The 25,678-nt window shown below is 36.1% G+C and overlaps 1 protein-coding gene across 1 annotated transcript in view; it reads left to right on the top strand.

Annotated features, from left to right (window-relative positions):
- C10H1orf87 (chromosome 10 C1orf87 homolog) overlaps positions 1–25,678 on the top strand; it is a 77,014-nt gene that overhangs the window by 2,945 nt on the left and 48,391 nt on the right. The window contains exon 2 of the mRNA XM_027944894.3: positions 13,920–14,154. Within this exon, the coding sequence (XP_027800695.2) occupies positions 13,920–14,154 (235 nt within the window). The remainder of the gene's footprint in view (positions 1–13,919; positions 14,155–25,678) is intronic.

Here is a 25,678-nt window from a genome sequence, read left to right as displayed (position 1 = left end):
GGGACTTGGTAGAGACAATTCAACCTTAACAACCAATCTCCTATTTTATGAATGAGCTGAAACAGCAGAGGTCCATGGGCTTACAGCAAGCTGCTAAAGTTGTAGACCACTTAGAAAGAACTGAGACGGAAATGGAGCACTCCCTCCCTCTTCCCTAGGTTTAGCTTGTACAATTGTTTACGTAAAGGAAAATATGAAACACCTATTAGTATACAAGTTTTCCACCAGGAGATCAGCCTACGGAGATCAGAAAGCACATCAAGTGGCTTGTACTTTGTGCCACCAACATTTATCTTTTAGATCACTTCCAAAGGAGCTTCCTTGCCTCTGATTTTCTTGTTCTCAATTCTGCTCTCTGAAGCCTTATTGTTCAGTGTGTAGTTCATGGACTAGCAACACCATCCTCACCAGGGGCCTAGTTAGAAACAGAACCTCAGCACCATCTCCAGATGCACTGGGTCAGAATTTGTCTTTTAGCCAGATACCCAAGTGACTCTTATGCACACTTCAGTTTGAGAAGCCCAGTTTCAATTATGGCCAGAATGATCTTTCTAAAATACAAACCTGATAGTATTGTACCACCAGCAGCCCCAGATTTGCCTGCTGCTCCTGTGGCTCTCATAACACCTCTACAGATACTTATTGGTGACTTCACATACATCTCTTTTTCCCTCCTTTAACTGTAAATTCTATATGTACAACTATGTCCTCAGCACAAAGGACACAGTCTTGTACATGTTAAAAGCCCACTGCATGAGTTAGAGCAACATAGTTGCCAAAAAAACTAAAGATCTAGAAAGACAATACTTGGTTGCTTTAAATAAATTCAGATCTAAAGACCCATGCTATTAAAATAAGCATGCAGATGTTCCTCCGGAACCCTGATGAGTGAACTTTGATACTGTATCCAAAGGAAGATATGCCAGGTGACAGCAGACACATTTTTCCCTTCATTTACAAAAAGGAAATAAGAGTGGGGAATAAAAATCACAGAGCCAGAGGCTTGTGGACCATCTCTGGCAAGTTGTAGGCCAAAGAATTAAATATAGCATTAATTAGGAAAACGAAACTTGAAAGTGATGATCTCCAAGAGTTGGTATACGTTAACTGAAAACACTTTGGGCCACACTCATCCTGTTCCCTTTATTGAGGAGATCACTGCAACCCAAATGAAGGAAACAATAAAGACAGAGTATCTTTCCAGGTCAACAAATCACTAAGAACATCTTTCTCATAAAGTCCTGAGACAAGACAGAATTGTGCATTGAACACTATTGAGGTAGGTGACATCCTGTAATGGTCCAATCTAATCTGTGGAATTGTATTGAGTTTATACTCAATACAATTCCACAGATTAGATAAGTTATAAATAAAATAGGTTTACTTTGGCCCATAGTTCTGGAGGTCCAAGTTTGAGGACTTCACACATAAATGTTGATGGACTTCTTGCTGGCAGAGCCTAGCAATGGAGGAGAGCTTCACACAGCAGACACAAGTAGTGTGTGGTGTGTGTGTGTGTGTGTGTGTGCGCGCGCGCACATGTGCATATGTCTCCCCTTCTTATAAATTCCCCAGCATGCAATGGTGGGGCTTCACCTGATAACATTATCTAATCCTAATAACTTCTCAAAGGTCCTATCTCTAAGCACCATAGTCAGATTAAGTTTCCATCCTTTTAATACCCCACAATGGGGACTTAAACTCTCACATGAGTTTTGGAGGGAACAAACTATATTAAAGCCATAGTATATACCAATGTGGTGGTGATTAAAATAATTGTTATAAACACAACCAGCTGGAGGTAGGAAGGATTTGTTTGTGGCCATGTTTTTATTCAACAACTTTTGAATTCACAATCAAAGGAAGACAGACAAATGATTGTACATGTAAGGAAGTCTTGTCAGAAAAAAAAAAGGCTAAAACTAACAAGATCAAATCAACAGAAAATATACACAAAGTTTGTCTTTAGATAAGTGGACATGTTTGTGATTATGTGGTATAAACGTCTGTTTGGTCTGCATTTGAGCTTCGCATGTACTGGGCATATCCGGCCAGAGAGATCTGAGGCCCTCTGCACTCAGCACTCTGGAGTTCTGTTCTTCATTCTGGATGCCATATTATAAGGGGGATCCTGGCACATTAAAAGTGGAGACAGCCAAGGGCATGATGAACAATCCATTGTGGTAGAACCAGGATGTGGCATGTGTCCCAGGGGAACGTTTAGAGAATCTAAATCTTGTTGAAGAGAAGAGGCATAGGTCCATTTCAAGAAATCCCTGTGAGAATCTTCCAGTGAATAAAGTTGATCTCTGTAGTTCCATCCAATGCCAAAATTAAGTGACCAAAGCCCTTTCTTATTTCACACATTTCTGTGATATAGCATTATTAAGCACAGGGGAAGCTTGCTACAAACTTTTATGGGAGAAGGATAATAAATACATGTCATAATTTGCATTGATATTTATAGCCAAGAAATGTAAACTTCCAATATTTTCCTATATGACTTTTCTGGAGCCCATATTCTGTCATTTTTCAATCCCCCAAAGTCATTCATATAATAAGTTCTTTGTCTCTTTTCTTAAATGTTTCAAACTGAAACATTTCTAATTGAAACATTTCTAATGGTTAATGCTAACAGTTGTAGACGTAAATGCATGCGTGAAATTCTTTCCACAAATATGAATGACACCTACTGAGTTCTAAACCTTGAAGGTAGATCAGTCCACCTAAAGTTCTAATGGTTGGAGACACAAAACATGTAAGCAATGATCATCCAAATGGGGATAGTGCAATGAGGAAGAAGAGAAAGGGATTGTAGGGGTATATGGATCATAAAGGATATTTCTGGAAGGCCTCTCTGAGCAGGTGACTTTTAAACTGAAACTGTGGAGACATGCAACCAGAATTATCCACGAGAATTGTCTCAGGTTAGTGAGCAGTGAGCTGGCTAAGACTGCCTCAGCCTGCATCCCAGGGAGCAGGCCTCTGCTACCAATGTTCCCTAAAATGAGTAGGTTCTTTTCCCCTTCTGTTTCAGAAGAAAAGGCTGCAACTTTCCACAGGCCACAAGTTCTCCTGATATTGGGCATGTGGTTTTTCCACCAACCTCTAAAAATAGCACTTAAGTTGAGTGCATAGAGCCCAAGCAAATTTTTTAAAATCTAAGATTTCCTTGTGTTTTTCTTATAAAAAGTATGAAGTCAGTCAGAGAGGCCAGGAGGGCTAGACTTCTGGGCTGTGTGCCACCAGAGGAACTATGGGTTTCATTCTACCTATGATGGGAAACCACTGGAAAATTAAGAGCAGAGGAGAACACATCGTATTTCTACTTTCTAAAGGATGTCTCTATCTAATCAGGGAGTGAAAAGAGAGACCATTCAGGGTTCCCTTATGGTAATCAAGGCAAGAGATGGTAGCTAGTTGTAGTCCCTAAATAAAATCTGAATAAACTTTTGTGACTTAAAAATTCAAGAGCAGTGCATGCTGTATGCATGTGTTGAAATATCACACTGTATCCCATTAGGAGGTAGAATTGTTATATGTTAATAAAAAAAATTCAAAAAAAAATAAATAAAAATTCAAGAATTCTACTTATTTATTTTAAAGAAAAAATAGTCAGAATACTATATCTTTGTATCTTTGCTTTTCTCAGTACAGAATCTACATAATACCTTAATATCCATGAACTTAGTCTCTTCTTAAAATTGAACAAGAATATCAGACACAATTGTCTCCATTTTCATGAGTTCAAAATGATGAAATAATATATGAAAATCATGTTTCTCTTCAAAGCTTCACTGCATTAAACAGTTTCTTCATTACGCTTCTACAGTGACTTTTATTTTTTTTTGTTTTTGATTGTTTGTGTGTTTATTCTAGGCACTGTGAGAAGTATAAAGAAGAGACCATTTGGGTTCTATTATGGTGAAGACATTGTTTTTTACATCTCCTGAAGTGTAAGACCAAGGCATAGGTCCTTAAGAGTTCAGGGCATTATGAGAGTGAATGCTAAATGAACGCTTTACAAAATAGGTGCCTACTGATCCCCAATCTGAGACTCTGAGATAAATGTTGTTATTTTTACCATTTGAAATTCTGTATTTTAAAAAATTCAAAGTCAAAAACAAAACAGTATTTACAACGTATATGATGAAAAAAATTAAACTTTTTGTTGTACAAAGAGCTCCCACAAATCAATAGGAAAAAGATTAACAGTCCAATTGCAAAACTTGGCGATAGAACTTGACAGAAATTTACAAAAGAAGAAATAAAACAAATAGGAGATACATAGGGAAATTCACATCACATGTTAATAAAATAAACAACAAGATTTCAACTCAGAGTTGACAAGGGTTTAGAGAAAAAAAATACATGCTAATGGACCTTTTCAAGTGTATTTATCTAAAGCCTTAAAAGTTTTTGTACTTTGGCATGAAATATATATATATATATATATATATATATATATATATATATATACACACACACACACACATATACACACACGCAATTCTGTAGAAATAATTGTGGATAGATATAATGGTTTAGTTTCAAAGATATATAAAAAAGTGTAAGTTAGAATGTATAATTAGAAATCCAAATTATGATGCTCCAGGGAGGGTTTGGTTAGGAAAGAACTAATTATAAGACATAGGCTGAGATTAAGAGACCATAAAGTACAATGTATGAATTGTGGTCTACTAGAAAACAGCATGGAGATTCCTCGAAAACTTGGAATGGAACCACCATTTGACTCAGTTATCCTACTCCTCAGTATATACTCAAATGACTTAAAATCAGCATACTACAGTGATGCAGCCACATCAATATTTACAGCAGTTTAATTCACAATAGCTAAGCTAGGGAACCATCTTAGATGCTCTTCAACACATGAATGGATAAAGAAAATTATGTATATATACACAATGGAATAACACTCAGCCATAAAAAAGAATGAGTTTATGATTTAGCAGGTAAAAAGATGATCTGGAGACTATTATGCTAAGTGAAATAAGCCATTCCCAAAAAACCAAAGGCAGAAGGTTCTCTCTAATATGTGGATGCTAACACACAATAAGGGGTAAGAGGGAGTAGAAGTTCATTGGATTAGACAAAGGGGAATGAAGGAAAACAAAGGGGGATAAGAATAGGAAAGACAGTAAGTAGAATGAATTGGATATAACTTTCGTATATTCATATATGAATATATGACCAGTGAAACTGCACACCATGTACAACCATAAGAATGGTATCCTAATTAGAAAAAATAATACTCCATGTATGTATGATATGTCAAAACTTATCAAAAGCCTAGTCTCATGTCCATCTAAAAAGAACAAATTTTTTAAAAAATAAATCATGGTCTAACATCTGCAAGATTGGTTCCAGCACTAGGTCTGAAAAGATAACTGGAGGAGAATGTTACTAAAACTAAATGGAGGAAGCATTCTGTAGCTCAGGCCACCTTGAGAAAAGTCATAGCCATTGGTCAGGAGACACAGGTAACCTGAGTCAGTGCAGAGAGGGAACCACCTCCTGCCAGGGCTATCCATTGGCCCAAAACAACCAGAATCAGAGGACATGGCAGCTGTTGAGAGAGTCCATACAGTCTCTGAGATGGAGAAGAATGTCAAGGATCTGAGAGCAAAAAGAACAAATTTTACAGAGCAGCAATGTTTAAATGAATAAAAATTTGGCAACAAAAATAATCTTCAATGCATAGGATACAATGAGATACTATTTAGACATTTAAAATATTATAGTGACATAAGTATTAATATATTGATATTCATATTTTCAACTGGATTTTTTAAATTAAAGATTACAAAGCTATATAGTTTTCCTTTGATTTACAAGCAAAACAAAATAAAAGTTTCTGTAAATGTTTATGAAAACTTTTTTATAGATAATATAACACCTTGTCACACTTAGGTTAGCCAGTTAAAATTTAGAAATAATACAAGTTTATACTTCTATGATATACTTTTAAATCCATGTTTTCTCCATATATCCCTGACTTAGTTCTACCAAGTTAGATAAAATAACATACTAGTAAATACTGTTCTCATTTCCAAAGACTATGTGGATGCATTCAGGGGCCAGTACAGAGCCAGAACTTTTATTCTACATCTTGAATTGGTTAGAAGATCTGACCCGGAAACTGTGCTCTAAAGCATGGAGATAATTGTTGAAGAGGTCATGCAGTGGCACAGTTATTTTGTTTACACTTGCTAAAGTCAAACTGGAGAGAATGCAAATGCAAAGGACACTGAATTTCAAGCTGGTAGTGATTGGTTCAAAGATTTAGAAGCTGTGCAGTCTGAAGCCCCTGGGGATAATTCACCTGGGTACATCATGATACAACAATGTTTAGGGGGGCGGTTCCCTGTAAAATTAAGGAAGCCTGATTTATAAGAGCTTATTTGAATGCTAATTAATTGTCCTTGTTTTTTTTTAAGTGAGGGATTTCTAGAATTTGTATTTATCATGATGAGATGTAACAAAGTTGGAGACAGATTTCATTAATTCCTTTTTGATCTATTTACATAGACTTTCCTCAGTTCCTATGTACTGTGACACCTTGTTCTTTTGAACATTAGATTTGCCTGTGGGTAAAGAAAGTTTTAGAAGCCCAGAGGAAAGAACATCTCTTCTGTACCTAGGTGATGAGGGAGGTGTTTTTAACGGTAAAGAGCTTTACCTTGTGACTAACACAGAACTACCATTTGTCCAGGGTTCTCTGAGCACCAGGCTGGGAGCTCAATATATTATCCATCTTATCTTGATAAGATTTATTTTTCTCATTTCAAAGGAGAACCTAAAAATTGGAAATGTGAAATAACTTGTTAGGGTCTGTAAACAAGTCAGGATGGTGCCTGGCATTTTGCCAGAGGGAGTGGTTAATGTTAAAGTCTGTAAACAAGTCTGGATGGCGCCTGGCAAAATGCCAGAGGGAGTGGTTTGTGAAGTACCGCCAGAGAGCCATTAAGTGTGGAGATTCCTTATTGGTTGACTAATGTATCTAGTTTATGCTAATTTAAATAAGCTGTGTAAAATGTATAAATACCTCTGTTGTCCTACAATAAACGGCTTCCACTCCTGCTGTATCAATCTACACAAGTTGTTCGTCACCCCCCCCGGTTATTTTGCTGCAGCCGGACTGCGGCAATAACTTGCCCAAAGTCACACAGCTTAATTATGTTTGGGGCTGGGATTCAAACTCAAGTCTTTGGGACATAAATTGCATGGCCAGGTAAGTACTATATACTGTACTGCCTGAAACTATAAGTAAATTTAGAAATATTTTAGAAAAGGACTTCATTTTGTTCTCCATCCTGTTGTTTCCCAAACTTTGGTGTACATAGGAATTATCTGAAATGTTTTCTAAAAATATAAATTTTCTTGTCCTGTTTCAGAAACTCCACCTTAATAGGTTCACAATGATACATTCCCTCTTTTATCATCCAGCTTCCCTCATGATTATGGATGGGCAGTGAGGGCTTAAATGTCAGAAACCACTGCCTTTTTCTCTAAGAACAAGCCCACCCTCCCACCTGGAATAGTTCTCCATCCCATATGCTCGTTCAGAGGCTATTTCATATGTCATTTCCTTTAGGAGTCATTTCCATCTTCCTTAAGCAAATTTTATTTGAACTTCCCCTATGGTTCCATGTCTCTTTTTATATAACTTCTATTTTTTCTATGATCACACTATATTATACATTTCTGTTAAAATGCCTGCTTCTCCATTTAACTATGAGATCTTTGAAGTCAATACATTATAAATACAATGTGTATATTGTACACCCACCCAAACTCTACTAAGAAGGGTATCATGCATAGTTAAAAGATGGATTTAAAAAAACATTAGAGGTCCAAATTTATCTATCACTGCAGTTTTGTATATAAGTGAGGATAGGCTGCAGGAAAACAGAAATGTTGAGATGGGATTTTTTGTAAGTTAAAAATAAATCATATAAAAGAACAATTGCTATTTGATTTAGTTATTAATTTTGCAGCCATCGCCCTAATTTTGAGATATCACTTTTATTCTGTGAAATACTGAACTTCAAATGCCATGAAAAATAAACTTGAAATATTTTCATTACTATGAGAATTTTTCTCAGTGTTATGAAGAAAGAAATGAGCTACTCTGGGAATAACTTTGGGAATGTAATGAATTCCCTTTCTTAGAGAAGGTACAAACCAAGATTGAATGGTCACTTAGGAGTTCTGCACGAAGACTAAGTTAGACAATGGACTAATTGACTTTCTATGACATTTTTCATTAAATTGATTAAATTTTAAGAGGAAAAGATAATTTTAAAAACCTTATTGTTTTATGCTGTATAGTTTGTAAATTATGAATATGAAACTGAGGATTTGGCCCAAGGCTTAGTTCTCTACTACCCAGCAAGGAGACCTTGGACAATTTACTTAACCAATTTGGTCATTTGGTTTTCTCCCCTGTATACGTTTGTGACAATAAAAGCTACTTTGCAGATTATTAGGATAAAATGGAAGAATTTATATGAATTTACATGTGATGACTGACACATGCATTTAGCACACATCAACTAGTGATGAGGAAATGACTTGGGGCAAAATTTGGAAGCTGAATTAATTTTAAGACGTGAGAAACATACTCACCTGTCCAAACCCAAAGAATGGGCTCAGAGACACAGGTATAGCAAAAAGCAAGATTTACTTTAATGACGATCTTAAAAGATCCATGTCTTGCAAAATCTGGTGTCTGGGGGAGAACAGGCACACATAGATCAGGTACAAGGAGCATTTTATCCTGTAGAGCGCAAGGTCCCTCCCCCATTTCCTCCTTGTCTGAGTACTATGGGGTATACAGTCTTTTCCACCATTGCCTAGGTTTCACTGTCTCTTATTAAGTTATTTAAAGAAATATACTTATAGTCGTCTCCACTTTCCTTTGTCCTCTTGTGAAAGGAAAGTCCTCTTGGATGGAGTACACAGTTTATCTCTGTTGGTCAAGTCAGGCCACTTTCTCCTCGCCTCCTGTTTGTCAAGGGACTGTGAATTTTTCTACTCCGGTATTAACTTCTTCTACACTTTTCATTCTGTTCTCCCCTCCAGCAATCTTTCTTACATCCCAAGTCATTTTACATTTAAAGCTAAATACTGTATTTCAAATTGGAACACCAGACCCTCTATTTTTCACAAAGATCTTTCTGAAGACCCAATTTCTATGATAATGATGCATTATATAGCTCCATGGCAAAGAAAAAAAAAAGAAAGAAAACAGAAAAAGAAGAAAGAAAAAAGAAAAGAAAAAACCCTTGTCCTTCCTCATTTGCTACACACATTAGCACAGGCTTCAAGTTTCAAGTTTCAAGTCCCCTGTGGAGTTGGCTAAGATTTTTCAGCTGTTCTCCCTTCCCTTTCCTATTTTATTTTTTATTGTCTTTTTTTTTTTTTTTTTTTTAAGAAAAGTCTGGTTGTGTTGATGAGCATCACTTCTAAATAAGAGCATGCTTTCATTTACTGAAATTAGATCCCCATTCACTTCCCTGGCACTGTCCAGGCTGTCTACTCCAGAGGGTTTAGGGCCTGTTAGTTGGCGCACAGTTGGAAATTGGGGGCATTGAGTGGCTGCCAAGGCTGGCAGACCTTTAAGATGGCATCTGGTGACCTTTTGCTGAGCCCCCTGGGTCATTCATTTGAGATTTTATGTTCCCGGCAGGGGTGTAATCCAAATCAAATGTGAGATCTGGTGAGGTGGAGTTACACAGGCGGTAGGACCAACAGGGATCCCTACATTGCCTTGGGCAGAGGAGGCTACTACAGGCCCTTAACGTCCTCTTTCTAACCCTGAGACTCTAAGCTCTGGTAGAAGGTGGCACTGAAGGGCTGGTTTACAGATAGAGCTCAGTGTGAGAGAGGGAGCAAAGGAACTGTTTTCTCATTTATTTATCATTCGGCAACAGCACAGCAATCCTCCCTAATTGCCCTAGTTCCTGGATGACACTGAACTCTTCATGGCACCTCCTGGAGCAGCAGGGGGAGGTCGGAAGTACGTATGCAGAAGCTAGCTGTGTGGCGCTTCCAAGAATCATCCATGGCATTCTTTCCCTTTCTTTTGAAATGGCAAATTTCTATTTTCAGTAATGTAGGTAGCTAGTGCACAAGCCTGGAGGGAAGAACTGTGAGTTCGTGAACAACATAACAACAAATGTGTGCTGTGGGATTGTTTGTGCTAACCACAGGCACAGGCTGTTTCTCAGCGACAGTCATTTTCATGTTAATTTTTAAAGTGCTATGTATTTTTTTAAACAGCTTTTACTTGAAACAGATTTTACAGGTTATTTTTGGTTTTACATCCACTGTGGCTGTTTTCAAAGAGAGGCAGATACATTTCAGAATTTCTCAGGCCATTCTGTCCTGAGACTGCCCAGAAAAGGGTTTTGAGGGTAATTGAAACAAACATAACATATAGTCCTTGCTTCCATCCAGCAGAGAATTTCTATGCTCCACAACTATTTCTGCCTTCAAAACTTGCACTTCCTGCTTTGGTTGCCTGCTTTTCTGCTTTCTGCTCCTCCAGAATCCCAAACTTTGGTGGACTGTCTACATACTTTATTGGTATATAAGATCTGAGTTTGCAGGCAACCAAGTAAACTTGGGTTTAAAACCTAAGCTCACTACTGAAAAGCTATGTAGAACTGGACAAGTCACATAAACTTTCTGAGCCTTGATTTCTTCATCTTAAAATAAGAATAACATGAACACCTGCCTATGGAGTTGATAAATAAATTAAGGTATATAAATGGCTATAGTGTGGCTATCATATAGTTAAAAGCTCAATAGCACAATTTATTTTTGTAATCATTGCAGACCATAGTTATTTCTCTTTGTTCTTATCTTCAAACAGTACTGATTCTTTATAATATTCATTTGGCATTTATTTATATGCTAACTAATTATGTTTCATATTTTTATGTAATTTTCATACCAACTTCTTTTAACACTTTAGAGAAATATATCTACATTTACATAAAATACACTTGTCAAAGCCAACCACACAATGATATGATATACCAACCACACAAATATGATATACCCATTCACCAAACACCCAGATCAGGAAAGAACAGACCAGTATCCCAGAAGACCCCCACACTCTCTTCGGTATTCTGTACCTTACAAAGATAACCACCATCCTGTCTTGTAGAATTGTTTATATCAATTGTTGACTTAATTGTTCATGTTATTTTTGTGCAGCCAAATGAAAAGTAAGTTTGTTGATGTCAGGGAACTAATATCTTTTCTCACATCTCAAGAACTGTGTGTGTGTATATATATATATATATATATATATATATATTTCTTGTAAGATTCCCATCTTGCACTGTTACCCTTCCTCTGAACCTGTCTTGGAAAGTCCTAGTCATAGGTGAGCTCCATGAAGACTAGTGTTCAATCTGGAGGAGAGTATCCAGCCATCCAACTGATACTACAAAACCTGTAGTCTCCAACTTAACTGGCCCCTGTCTTATTTTTCTGATCAGTTCTCTTCCACTCTTCAAAAACCATCTGTCTTTAATTCTGACTCTCTATCTCACTATTTTACCCATGAGACCTAACAAGTAACTGTCCCTTGTTATCAGAGGAAAAAAACTCAAGATGTTGGCAATCTCACCAGCCTCTTGTTACCACAAACAAACAGTTGCCTAGAAACACCCATCTCACTAACACCTTTCCCTGATGTTCCCTTCCTGCTTCTTTCCTCTTAGTGACATTCCATCTACTTTGGTCAGATTGCAATTCATCAATGACATCCTCTCCTTTCTCCAGGTCTGCCGGCTCTTCACCATTGGCCCGTTAATGTGCCCAGGTCCCTGCCAGCTTTAAACATGACAGTAACCAAGCGCCATCTGAAACTCACATTCCACATCTACTCCCACCCTATCTTTCCCTTCTTACAGTCAGAATCTTCACCAAGGTCTTTATGCCTCCTGTCTACCATTTATCCCCTCTCTTTCTTCAGCTCCTTCAGTCTAGGATTCACCTCCATTATCTCATAGGATCCCCCCGCGCCCCGACACACACGCAACATCCTTACAGCTAAACCACATAGATCCTTTTCAGAACTTACCTTTCTCAGCAGTGTTTGAAATTGTTGTCTCTTCACTCTCCCTGGATTATCCTCTTTGCTTGGCTGCCAAACCCCCACTCTCCTTGTTTCCCTCCTACTTTACTGGAAATTGCATTTTAATCTCCCTTTAGGGAGCCCTCTTCCCTCCATAAACATGCTTTCCATCAGAGTTCTTTCTTAAAATTGCTTTTCTTCTACGCTACCACTTCTACAACAGGATGACCATAAAAAAATATCCATTCATTCAAATCACTGCCTCTCGTTTGACCTTATTCAAATCAGCAAAAGTTTTATTCTCAGATAACATGTCATGCTTCAAAGTGGATTCTTTGCACCATATCAAAGGAACAGCTAATACTTAGCCTTCTGGTGGAAAGCATAGCTACCTTGAATTTTATTTTTTTTATGATTATAAAATGACATGTTATCATTTAGAATAATAAGATATAATATGACACATATAGGGCACAATTTTTCATTTCTCTGGTTGTATACAAAGTATATTCATACCAATTCGTGTCTTTATACCTGTACTTTGGATAATAATGTCCATCACATTACACCATCATTTCTAACCCTATGCCTCTTCCCTTATTATCCAAAGTATATGTATGAAAATATGAATTGGTGTGAATATACTTTGTATACAACCAGAGATTTAAAAAATTGTGCTCTATATTTGTAATAAGAATTATAATGCATTCTGCTGTCATATATAAATAAAAAATAGTTTTAAAAAAGATACAATATGATATAATGTATTAAAGTGCAGTATAATACCCCAAGTTCTATCATCTAGAGATACTTACCTGTTAATTTCTGGCATTTTTTTCTAGACTAAATAATAAGCCCACACATTACTTACATACATTTTATTTGTTGAAATAATAATATTGTTCACTTATTTTTATGACTGGGCATTTATTTGTGTCATTAAAATTAATCATAAATATTTTAATGGCTCTACAATGTCTATCCTATGAATATAGGATCATCCAAGCATTACTACATATTTCAAGTTTTCAAATTTCTTCTATATATTTTTTTCTTAGTACACATTCATAAAAATTGATCTACTTTACCAAAAAGGTTTAGCTGTCTGACTCTTAAGGAAATCTTATAAAATCACCCACTTCAAGTATTATGTCTATTTATGTGGCATTAGTACAGGTCTTTCTTATTTTCAGAGATGTTTTCTACATTTAAAATAATGTTATTGTTTTGATTCAGAAGTCTTTAGTTATTAAACAAAGTTGGCTTTTTGTTAATTTTGTTTGTTATTTATATATTTTTAAAAACCATTCCTTCCATTTTTTTCCTTTCTCCTACCTGTTAAATATTAAATGTAGATGAAACAGTACTGAGAGAAAAAGAAATCTCCATGTGAGGCATCTGAAGAGAGACGGAGCAGAGCTGGAACTGGCAAATTGTGCTGACTTTCTTCCTTTTCTAGTTGCAAAGGCTGAAAATACCTGTTAGATTTGTAATTGAGAAATGTAATAACCTTTAGGGCCATTTTTCACACTGTTCACAGCTTCCCATAAGGGTCAGGAGAAGATGGATGGGTGATATTTATGAGGAAGTAGGGAGGGAAAAAAATGAAACCTGGAAAGACAACAGCACTCTCTCTATGGCAAATGATCCATAGACAAATACCAACATTTACTTCTGCATTCCACTCTGCCGAGTTAACGATACTCATGCCACCAGACTAACACCTCCTGTTTCTCATGTCACCCTACTGTTTGAGGAGTCTGCCCCATGAGTAACAAAGTGCAAAACTGTTTCTTCCCAGCAAACAGAAAGAGAACCTGGAGGTGGAAACTGAAACAGCGCTCCAGAACCCCAGGACTGGGAATTCCAGGCAGATGAGTAGGGACGCACCAGCTCCCACTGACCCCTCTGATCACAAAACCATGGATAACCAAGATGACATAGAAGAGGGTAAGCACCCAGCCAACACCCAGAAACCAGAGAACCGCCAGGAACTCCTAACAGGAACATACTGTGGCAGATTCCTGGATGGCAAAGTGAGTAACGAGAAATTCCCGAGCTTTTCTTGGTAATTTACTAGGAAAATGGAAAAGAAAATATAGGGTTCCCCAAACACACACTTGTAAACATAAAAATTAATATGTTTTGCATGAAATGGAAATTAGAATCATTACTTTTTCAATCTGAAAATAAATTTCAAGATCATCTGTATACTACATCTTTGTTGACCACCAATTGAGTTGGTCAACCTACTCTGGCTGTAGCTAAATCAGTGATATTCAGTAGTAACTACAGTGATTAAATATCACTATCTGTGCAAAGTTCTGGCCTGATGGAGGAGCAGGGTTTGTCTTTGTTCACATTACAGGAAGAGATAATTTATTTTCAAAATCCAATGCAACCATGTCTAAATATCAAAAAATTATAGGCCAAAAACTGTCTTGATAGAAATATGTATCACTGCATGCTGTTAACAATCAATCAAACAATCCATAACAAACTGACTTTATAATGATGAATCTAAATGATTAGTAATTTGTAATTAAAAAGCAAGTATAGCAGCAATTGAAAACTGGATCTAAATCAAGACAAAACTAATGATTCATTGATAACAAAGTACAATTTCCAAAAATTGCTGAAATTGCAATTAAACAGATACATAGGGTAGGAGTTTTGCAATGCTGCCAAGCTCTAAGTGACAGCCAGATATTTTAGTAGAATACTGATTAGGGTCTGCAGCAAACTCTAACATAACTATTTTTGGTTGAAAAATTTAATAGCCCTTTTAAAATCACTGAGATACTATCTAGTCTTTAGTTGTATGAGAAAAGGACTACCTGGGGATTTGTGGTCTTTTACTCATAAGAACTACTCAAAGTATTACAGATTTTGAGTAGTGGAAGCTTACCAATGGACGTCACACGTTGCTCCACAAGGTCTAGTTCAACACTGAAGTCCATTTATAAAAGTGACTCTTTCAAAACGTTTAGTGGCATAGCCTAGGCTGGAACCAGGGCCTCCTAGTCTCCATTTATTGAGTTTTGTTTTTGTTTTGTTTTGGCTTTCCCAGAATGAGTTTTTGAATTTTGTTTCTTCTTAGAGCAGGAGATAATGAATCTGGAGAGGTGAAATAATCTAGGATGAATTTCTGAAGACTTTTGAGTTGTACCCTCAAATTTGACTCTGACATTGATAAATTTCTTGTTGTTCCTGTTGCTTCACAAGGATGACATTGGTAATAATAATTCAGTTAAAAAACACTTATTATTGACTGCTTGCATGTAAATTTTATTATTAATAAAATTAATAAATAGTGCTACTATTAATAGGTAGCACTATTACTTCCATCATCGTGGTATGGATGATAAAACTGAGACTCAGAAAAGTTGAAGTGACTCAGGTGTGCAGGTAAGATGTTTACCCAGGTCTTTTTAAATCTTATTTTTCCTTCTTCTTCACTTGAATTTTTCATTGATCATTCTAATTATAAAATATTTCATACATATTTTTAATTGATCATTCTAATTATAAAATATTACTTACGTACTCATGTAGAAATTCAGGAAAAGAGAAGGAAGTAAAATGTAACCAAAGAAACTAGTGGTTCTCTTGCCCTTGATTTCTCTTCTTTTCTCCATGAGTAGATACAGAATGGAATCATTATGTGTATGTTCATTGTTATCCTGCTCAATTCACTACATATATAGAATTCTCTCCTTGGAATGAAAAAAAAAATCATCCTACACATCATATTTAATGACTCTGTAAGAGTCATATTCAGAACTAACACTTGGATAGCATTTGCTATGTGCCAGGCACTATTCTAAGCTTTTTACATATATTAACTAATTTACTCTTCCCAAGCACCCAGTGAGGTAGGAACTCTTATTATCTTTAGTTCATGGATAAGGAAACTGAATAACAAAAGGTCAAGTGACTTGCCAATTTCATAAGGCTAACTAGTGACAAAGTCATAATTCAAGCCCAAGTAGTAGGTCCTGAATCACTAAATTGCATCTCTTCCTCTCTATAGATATAATGTGGTTGATTTAATATGTCCCTTATCTAGTTTTCCTCTTACAAATGGAAATTTGTAAATCAATTCTAGTTTTCCTCTTACAAATGGAAATTTGTTTCTTGACACTTCTCCTAATACCTCCACCCACCATTCGTGCCATGAATTCTGCATCCACCAGTGCAATGGGCAGAATGTTCATTGGGTGAGCAGTTCTTGGACCTCCGTGATCTGGAATCTTTGCTGGGTCTATGGTAGCAGAGAGAGGGGATTTGCCTCTCTTTTCTCAGAACTCATCAGGGTTTTGTGGGAGGCTCAGCAGGGCTAACACCCAGCCACCAAATTCAGGAAGGCCTCGTGGGAAGTGTGGGGACTGACTAATTGGTTCTGTCTGCCAGGCAGGCCTGTAATGCTGGCTTGCCAGATGGCTGCCACCGTAGCCGGCTACAGAGACCCTCATTACCACCTTGACTAAGTGGTAAATGGAATCCTGCCGCAGTTACAGAAGCAAACCAATCAGAACTCCTTCTAGATCCTTGTCACTCACACATAGATGAAAATAAGTTTCCCTGCCTGGGACATAACAGGCAATCTGGACTGGCTGAATTTGCTCCAAAAGCAAAGTTGCTGATAAAGACGGAGCTAACATGAGTGAGGATGAGCAAGTGTGAAATAACAGATTAAGTTCAATGAGTATCATTGGTAGGGGGTAAATAAAGCTGAAAATGCTGCAAGAATCCATTTTAAGTATATGAGAACAATAAGGTATTGTATAGATCAACAAGTACAAAGCTTGATTTCACAAATGAAAAACAAGAGACCCAGAGGGCTTCAGTGATTTGTGAAGATTCATGTGAAGAGAGCTTGTTTCCTCTTCCCATCATCCTTAGGATGTTTCTCCTGGAGAGTCTGCTCCTAATGGGTAAGTCTTTGAAGATGTATATATTGTTATATTGTTTTTCAGAATCATTAGCTTTGCCTTCTCTCAGAAAAATAAAAAAAAAAAAGTGTGACGAGCAACAAACTCAGTAACACAGTTTCAAAAATAAAATTTGATCATGATTTTTGCATCTGTCAGCATGAAAATAAAAGTGTGCTTTAATTTTAATAGTCTTCACAGTTCACTGTGTGGGCATGATTTTCTAAACCCTTTGGCATGTATTTTCCTTGTTATACTCCATGAGGTAGGAAGAAGCACATGATTCTATCTTCATTGAATAGATGAATAGGCAGAGGTCAAAGACCAGGAGGGTATTCACAGTGTATTCACCATGTGCAGAGCAGAACCTGTGATCCTGCTCTTCCTTTGGTAGTCTGTATCTCCTAGAAGGATCCCACCATTCTTCCATTGGTGCCAGCAAGAAACCTGAGCATACTTTCCTTCTCTCTCTCCAACCCCCCACTCTGATGTCCAACCAATCTCTTTTCCATTATTCCACCTTCGTGTCTCTCAGAATGTTTTCTTTCATTTGTTTCTTCTGTCATCGCCCCAGTCAGACCACCATTCTATCCCACCAGTGACTTTAGTGTTCCTCAAACTACTTTCTTTTCTCTAAACCTCCCTATCTGTACCGGTTAGCTATTATAAATCAATACCGCGGTGTAATAAATCACCCAGTACTCAGTGGTTTATAACAATAATTGAATATGCTTATATTCAAATATATGAGCCAAGGCAGCATTTACTAAGCTCATGTGGGTTTTGTCTGGGCTTGGCTGTATCTGCTTATTTGGTTCAAGTCTGCTTGTTTTTCTTATTCTGAATCCATCGGGTCCCTCCAAGCATGTTCATCGCATGGTGATAGAGGACAAATTCAACTATTCAAGTACATTTTAAGTCTTTGCTTATGTCATACCCACTAACATATTGTTGGTTAAAGCAATCAGTCCACCACATGGCCAAGCACAACACCGATGAGTCGGTGATTGATACATATATATATGCCATGTAAATAGAAGACCTATAGAATTCAAAAGAAAAATCTACCTAGTATAATTTGTGTAAGGTAAAGTTTACATCACAAATGAACAGGGGAAAGATGGACTTTTTAATCAGTGATATTGAGATTATTGGAAAGTCACACAGAAAATTTAAATTGGGCCTATTCCACATATGTCATACATATATGGAATATATATATATTATATATGGTATATGGTATATTATATATGGTGTATATATATATCTCCTGGGCTGAAAGAGAATTTTCTTAACTCTGACTCAACATTCACATATACTAAGAAAAAGAGTGAAATTTTCACTATTTATTTATGGACAAAACCACTGTAAGCAAAGTACCAAAATCTGAAAAACTGAAGAGAAATTTGCCATTGATACCATGATAAAATATAGACCTAACACATAGGATTGTCTATGTGAAAAAAGAGATTAAACTATTAGAAAAATAGGCAAAATGAACAAACAAAATGAATTTGTTTTTACAGAAAAACAAATGTAAATGTTTCTTAAACTTACCAAAAAACAGAACCTTGCTCTTAATAAGTAGAACATAAATTAATTCTTTCTTACAATAAAATTTTCTTACTGGCAAAATCAAGAAATTGATAGCATGCTTTGTTTAAAAGCTGTGGCAAAGAGATACTTTGCTATACCGATAAAGGAAATTTAGAATGGAACAACCACTTTGGAAGAAAACATTACAATGATTAGAAGCTCTTCCTATGCATTTAGTTTTTAGTATGAAAATTGCACTTTCAGAAATCTATCTTAAGAAAACACTGGAAAATTATTAGAGGTTTCATTCCGAAGGTATTCATTACAACATTACTTGTTATACCAAAAAATAAACAACTTAAATGTTCATCAATAAGGAATGGCTGAATAAACAAAGATACATCCATATATGGAGTACTATGAAACTATAAAAAGAAATTATGGGGCTAGGGATATACATCAGCTAGTAGAGTGCTTGCTTCACATGCACAAGGCCCTGGGTCCAATCCCTAGCACCAGAAAGAAAGAGAAAGAAAGAAGGAAAGAAAGAAAGAAATTAGGAACTTTTATATACATATGTGTGTGTATGTGTGTGTGTGTATACTATATATAAATACTGGTATATATCACTGTATAAAATAATCTACATATATTATTATTTGAATAAAAGCAGAGATATACAGATATCTCTACCAAGTATCTACCTATACCAGATATCTATCTACCTATTCCTTATGATTTTTAAAATGAAGGAATTAAGAGTTTTGACTTTTGTTTGTCTTTGATTTTTTTTGTTTTGTTTGTTTTTGGAGATGTTTTTGGTTTTGTTTGGTTGATTTTTGCAGTACTAGGAAACAAACCCAGGATTTCATACATGCCAGACAAGGGGTTCTACCACTGACCCACATCCCCAAGGGCTTTTTGGAAAAAGTAGTTATCTATTAAAAATAGATGGAACAGGATTGAGGGATCAAAAATAGAAAGCATTTTTCTAAATAAATCTTGTGTTTTGGGCATTGGAACTACATAAATATTTTGCACATTTATAAAATAAAATTAAATATTAAAATCAATTCCTAAAATTTAAAAAAAAATAAAAAAATTTAAATCCAGTTTAGTTGTCTATTGCTTTGTAACAAGTATAACAAAAGTTATACTTAAATCAATAAACTTGTATTAATTCTCACCTGTTTTTGCAGGATAAGAATTCAGGTACAGCTTAGATCAGAGATTTTGGCTCAAGAGCTCATGAAATTATATTCTCAATATCCCCTGGGAAGGCAGTCCTCTGAAGGTTCCCTGGGGCTGAGGATCCACTTCAAGCTTGCTCACATGACTATTATTAGAGGCTTTAGTTACTTGTCAACTGTGGCCAGAGATTTAATTTTTTCTCTATTTGGGCCCCTTCTCTAGGCCTGCTCAAAGATAGCAGGTGGCTCCCCTAATTGTGAAATATCCAATAAAGAAGAAAAAGATAGAGCACACACAACCTTATAAGAAGCCACATCATCATTTACATTTATAACCTCATATCAGACGTAGCATGACTCACTTCCTCACCTTTTTGCTGGTAACATAGGCTAACCCTAATTGAATGGTGGGGGTAAGGGGCGACTAAATGAGAACATGAAACCAGGAGGCAGTACCACTGAAGCCACCTTGAAAAATGGCCACTACATAATTGTCAGTAAAACCAAATTGATTGGAATTAACATAAATGACTTTGAAACATGACTTCACTGTATGTCCCTAGAAGTATTATATAATGAGAAGAATATATATATATATATATATATATATATATATATATTTATATATATATACAAACATTTTCAGAACTACTATGTTGTTATCATTATTTTGTATATACATTATGGGGGAAGTGAGTCTTGGTGTTTTTTGGAATTGGGATTTTTTTAGTATAGAAGAAATAAAATACAGATATAGTATTGATGAGATCATATAAAATTCCTATATCCTACATTTAAATTGTAAATATCAAATGAATTCTGTCAAAGTATTTCCTCTCACCTTCTACTAAAAAAAAAAAAAAAAAAACTTAGAATCTTCCACATATCAATGAGAACCCTAGATGTGCATTTTGTTCAGTGAAATTCTGAAGCTGATTCCAGGTTTGTTCCAGGAGTATCTAGTTAAAAGCAGTAAAGATACCACAGACCTTTTAAGACTTATCAGATCTAACTTAAAGAGGACCCCACTAGTAAAAAATGGAACAATGTAGGCATTGATGAAAATAATACAACAATGGATTGAACCACATCAAATATGGTTAAATTCATAACCTAGTGAACTTTTAAAAACAAGCAAACCCTCATTAATCACCTCTAAAGAATACTAGGGAACAAACTATTTTTTAAAACTGGCAAATAAGAGAATTAAGTATTTATTCCATCTGTATTTCCTGTGCAAACTGTATGTTAATAGCAAACTAGTGGAAGTTTCTCTTCAGTGAAGCATTCCAATTAATATATTAATAAATGGTAGCATAAGAATCTAATTCTACAAAATCCTGTCCCCCCCCAAAAGGGGGAACTTAACCAATGTGACCAAAAAGATAACCAGAATCAGTTGCTTCTACAGGAAAAATACACCATTTATGAAAAAAACTTCCTAAACAAATTGAATTTTCATATGATCTAGACTCTAGATCTAACTACCATCTATGGTATATATGGTAAATGTTGTTAAACTGTACAAGAATGCAAGCAATGAAATACTATATAAAACTCTATAGGGCAAAAAAACACAGCTTTTCAATAAAAAATTGCAAGAAGAAAAGTGGCAAAAGGAAAAAGAGGGAGAAAAAATAGAAATTTAAAAAAGATGTCAGAGATATCAGCCAATTGCAATATACAGACCGTATTTGTTTCTTGTTTTGAATAAACAAACTATAACAATAAGATTTATCAGATAATTGGGATTTAGACACTGTATTTGATGATATGAGCAATTACTATTAATAGTGAGTTTTTAAAATTGTGATAGTGTTATTGTGGTTGCATTTTAAATGAAGTCCTACCTTTCATGCATCAGAATCAATGGAGCCTTATCGAAACAAATTTTGGGGTCTCACATTGAGAAATTTTATTTAGCGTGTCTGGGTGGTTCTTATGTCTCATAAGTTCCCAAATGAGACCAAGGCTTCTGGACCAAGGGCCACACTTTGAGAATCACAGGTTTATAGATAACATGCTGAAATTGTGTGGATAAACCAACAGACTTGGGCTCACTTCATCCCTGGAGAGCAGAGGGTAATGTGGGTGCAAATAAAATAATGTTGTTAATTGATAATTGGATCATGGTGGTTACTTTATGAAGTTTCATTAGATTATTCTTGCTACATGTTTGAAAGTTCCTCAACCAAAAGGTTAAAATGTAAAATACAGGGCTGGGGTTGTGGCTCAGTGGTAGAGCGCTTGCCTGGCATATGTAAGGCACTGGGTTTGATTCTCAGCACCTCATATAAACAAATAAAATAAAGGTCCATTGACAACCAAAAAAAAATATTTTTTAAAAATGTAAAATGTGAAATTGTATAAAATATTTAAATGATAAGCATTAATATTCAGTGAATTGTTTGAAGCATATATTTAAATTACATATCATGTATAGTATCTTTGGGAATTTTTTTTTTAATTCTACATTTCTTTAAAAACTATGTATCAAACTTTTCACCGGCTTCTTTCTCACAGTTGTCTTCATTATCAACAATGTCCTTTTTTGAGCCATTTGACAGCTTTCTAGAACACATCAGGGGCTTGGTCTAAGTTGTTTAAGAAACCAAACTTCAAGTCTGCATTTGATGCTTTTTCTGGAATTTCCTCTCAAGCCACAGCATACTTCTCACAATATTAAGACAATTAGCAGTTGTGCTCTCTTGTCTTAGAGGATCAGAATTCATAACTTCCATAATGTAACCACTTAAAAATTGTTCTACTAGGAGCAATATTTAAAAGATTTGTTTACACTTCCAACATTTGCAAGTTTCAACACCGCCAAGGAGAGTTAGTAAATGTGTGTTAATTTTTATGCTTTGTTTGTACCAATTATTTTAAGCCAGTATCACAATACTATTATTAATCAAAGTCACTTCAGGCTATTTTGTCATCCCCCAAGCAGTATTTTGTGATTCAAGTAAACCAAATGAAAGAAGCCCCGTATATCAGAAATTTGTAGGCGCTCTGGCAGCTCCCAAGGTCAGATGAATCTTGATCAGAATTTCCCATTTCATCTTCTTTGACACTTTAGGGACACTCTTATTTTTTTAAAAAAAAAACAGCAGTTCAGTCCAGGGTGATTTATATTAGTAAAGGGAGAAATCTGATGGTGCAACCAGGCACTAGTAGCGCCAATGGCTTGTCACTGTTTCATGACACTGTCTCTCTATTCATTCAACAGACTCAGCACTGGTTTTGATGCTGGGGTTCAGCAGGATACAAGAGAGAGTGTTGGCCCATGTGGAGATCATATTACTGGAGGGGCATACACTTCAAAAATAGTATCAAATATAGTCTGGGAATTTACAAAATATTTAAAGTACACAACACTCATTCTTCACAATACCTGTGAGAGTGAAATGCATGTTCCTTTTTCTGTAGGTGAGAATATAACATTTAGTTTGTGATATCTAGGCCAAAAGACTTATGAGGACAGGAACCATGGGTGCCTTGTTCACCTGTTTCTAGAGTGCCAAGGATAAAGGTGCTCTCACTTCCGGTGTTTAAATGAAAGCAAAGAAGGCTAACAGGCACCTTGACTCTGTTGGAACTATGAAATATAGACATCTGTCTGTATCGCTTGGTTCCAGGACCCCTAAGGGTACCAAAATCTAAAGATGCTCAAGTCTTTTATATAAAATGGCATGGTACATCCTTATATCCTCTCATATACTTTAAATCATCTCTAGATTACTTGAAATGTCTAATAACATGTCAATGCTATGTAAACTGTTGTTCTATTGTATCATTTAGAAAATGACAAGACAAAAAGGTCTGCACACATTCAGTATAGATGCAACTATTTTCCCTATGACATTCATTGAATCTGAGAATGGGGAACTAGTAGATACACAAGGGTTTTCTGTATGTATATAAATACCAAAAAAATGGGAATATTTTATGTTGCAAATAATTTGCAAAGAAAAATACTGCACCCAGAACAATATGTCTGAAAGACCTAACTAAATATTTCAACAGAGTGAAATTTCTCTGTGAACTAAATATTAAATTTCTCTTATTTTAGGGCAGTAGTAAAAAAAACAAGAAGCAGATCTTGTCTGCAAAATTTACTGGGAGGGAATGTTGGGCACGCTTACCTAGTCATTGCTCTGCTAAAACCATTTCCATGGTCCCCCATTGCCCTCAGAATAAAGCATAGAGGCTGATTCACTGCCTCTTTCCTGCCTCCCTCTCCAGCCTTATCTTTTGCCTTTTCCAAAAATTTATGCTCTGGAAGCATCCGTCTCTCTCTCTCTCTCTCTCTTTCTCTCTCTCTAACATGCATGGGTGTACCTTTGAAGTTTTCTATATCAGTTCCCTTTTTCTGTCACCTTCATTCTTCTCCCTTTCTCTCTCCATTCGTTTTTATCTAGATGTAACTTACTTTTCAAGCCTGGACTTAGGTGTCAGTCCCTCTGGAAGGTTAGGTGGGCATTTGGACCATTGCAATAGTGGCCTACCACCCCCATATGCTTGCTGTGCCTTCCTCTCTCTCAAGCTCTAAGGGCAGGGGTAAGTCTGGTTTTCTTCTCTCAGGCCTATCACAGTGCCTTGACCAGACTAGGCAAGTCATAGATATTTCTTAAATGAAGGAATAAAATTATTTAACTTCTGCAAACCTCAGCTTTCCTAATGTAAAGAGGATTTAAAATACCTACCTCATATTAAATTAAATGGCATTAGTGAAGCCCCCACATCATGCCTTATACAGAGTATAGGTCAAATAAATAGCTTGCTATTTTTACGTGTCCTCTAGGACCCTCGGTCATCCGAGACCACTCTGAAAGCCTCTTGGTTTTTCTTTAAAATACTTCATGACTACTAAGCCCTTGTTGGCTGCTATTCATCTTGAAAGGTTGTTCAGCATGACTATCAATTGTGTACAGATAATTGTTTTCAGTTCTTCAAATCTTGTCACCTTTCAGTGGCCTGATACTAAAAAATAACGACGTGTCTCAATTTTTACTCAGTATTTTGTTTTAATCACATCTAATAAACTGACAGACATGAGGACAACTGCCTTCGAAGAAAGAGTTAATCACTTACATTTCCCAAGAGAAGGGGTCATACCCACCCCATGAGGGTCACGTGGGGAAGCACAGAGTGGGAAGGTGAGAGGACAATATAGGAAAAGCCACAGAATTTGGTGAGGTTTCTGTAGGAAAAGCAAGGCAGAGCAGGGGAACAGCTTTGTACTGGCCGGTCAGAATAATTCCCTCAGGCTATGGGACATAAAGTTGGTTTCTATTTGTCTAGAACCTGGTCCTGGGTGGATTTGGGGCAGAATAAATAATGGCTTAGTATGTGAAAGTTAGATAAAGGGAGCATTTGGGGGTTTGAACTCAGAATTGGTTGGTTTGTATGAGTGAAAGATGTGTTTGCAAGAAAGTTGTTTACCGTCTCTAGGAATCACCCAGCCCTGGGAAGAGCAGTCTTCCCTAAGTGGCAGAGTCCCTTATCCTAAGATGTCAAACCATCATAAAATGCAGACAGTTAAAAAAATTGGTTCATACACTATGCTCTATGGCAACATGCAATGGGACTTTATTCTTGACCCCAGTTTGATTATTATTCTATGGTAACCTTTAATAACATTGCTCACGGGCTGTAATATTCTTGGCTTTTTAATCTCTTCCATTCTTGACAAAGCTCACAATTTCCATTGCAGCTCTTCCTGAACCTGCTAATTTAAACAGCCTAAGGATGCTCTTATCAATAAATACTCCACATTTGCCTACAAACACTTTATGTTTTACCTTTTTTTTTTAGGTCTGCCACAGACACTTTTCTTGTACAAATGAGACAGTATCTAATTGTTAACATATTTGTCAAACATGTGTTAATTGCCTGTT

This window comes from Marmota flaviventris, chromosome 10, assembly GCF_047511675.1.
Source record: "Marmota flaviventris isolate mMarFla1 chromosome 10, mMarFla1.hap1, whole genome shotgun sequence".
Lineage (NCBI taxonomy): Eukaryota > Metazoa > Chordata > Mammalia > Rodentia > Sciuridae > Marmota > Marmota flaviventris.
This window is presented reverse-complemented; position numbering and strand designations above follow the sequence as displayed.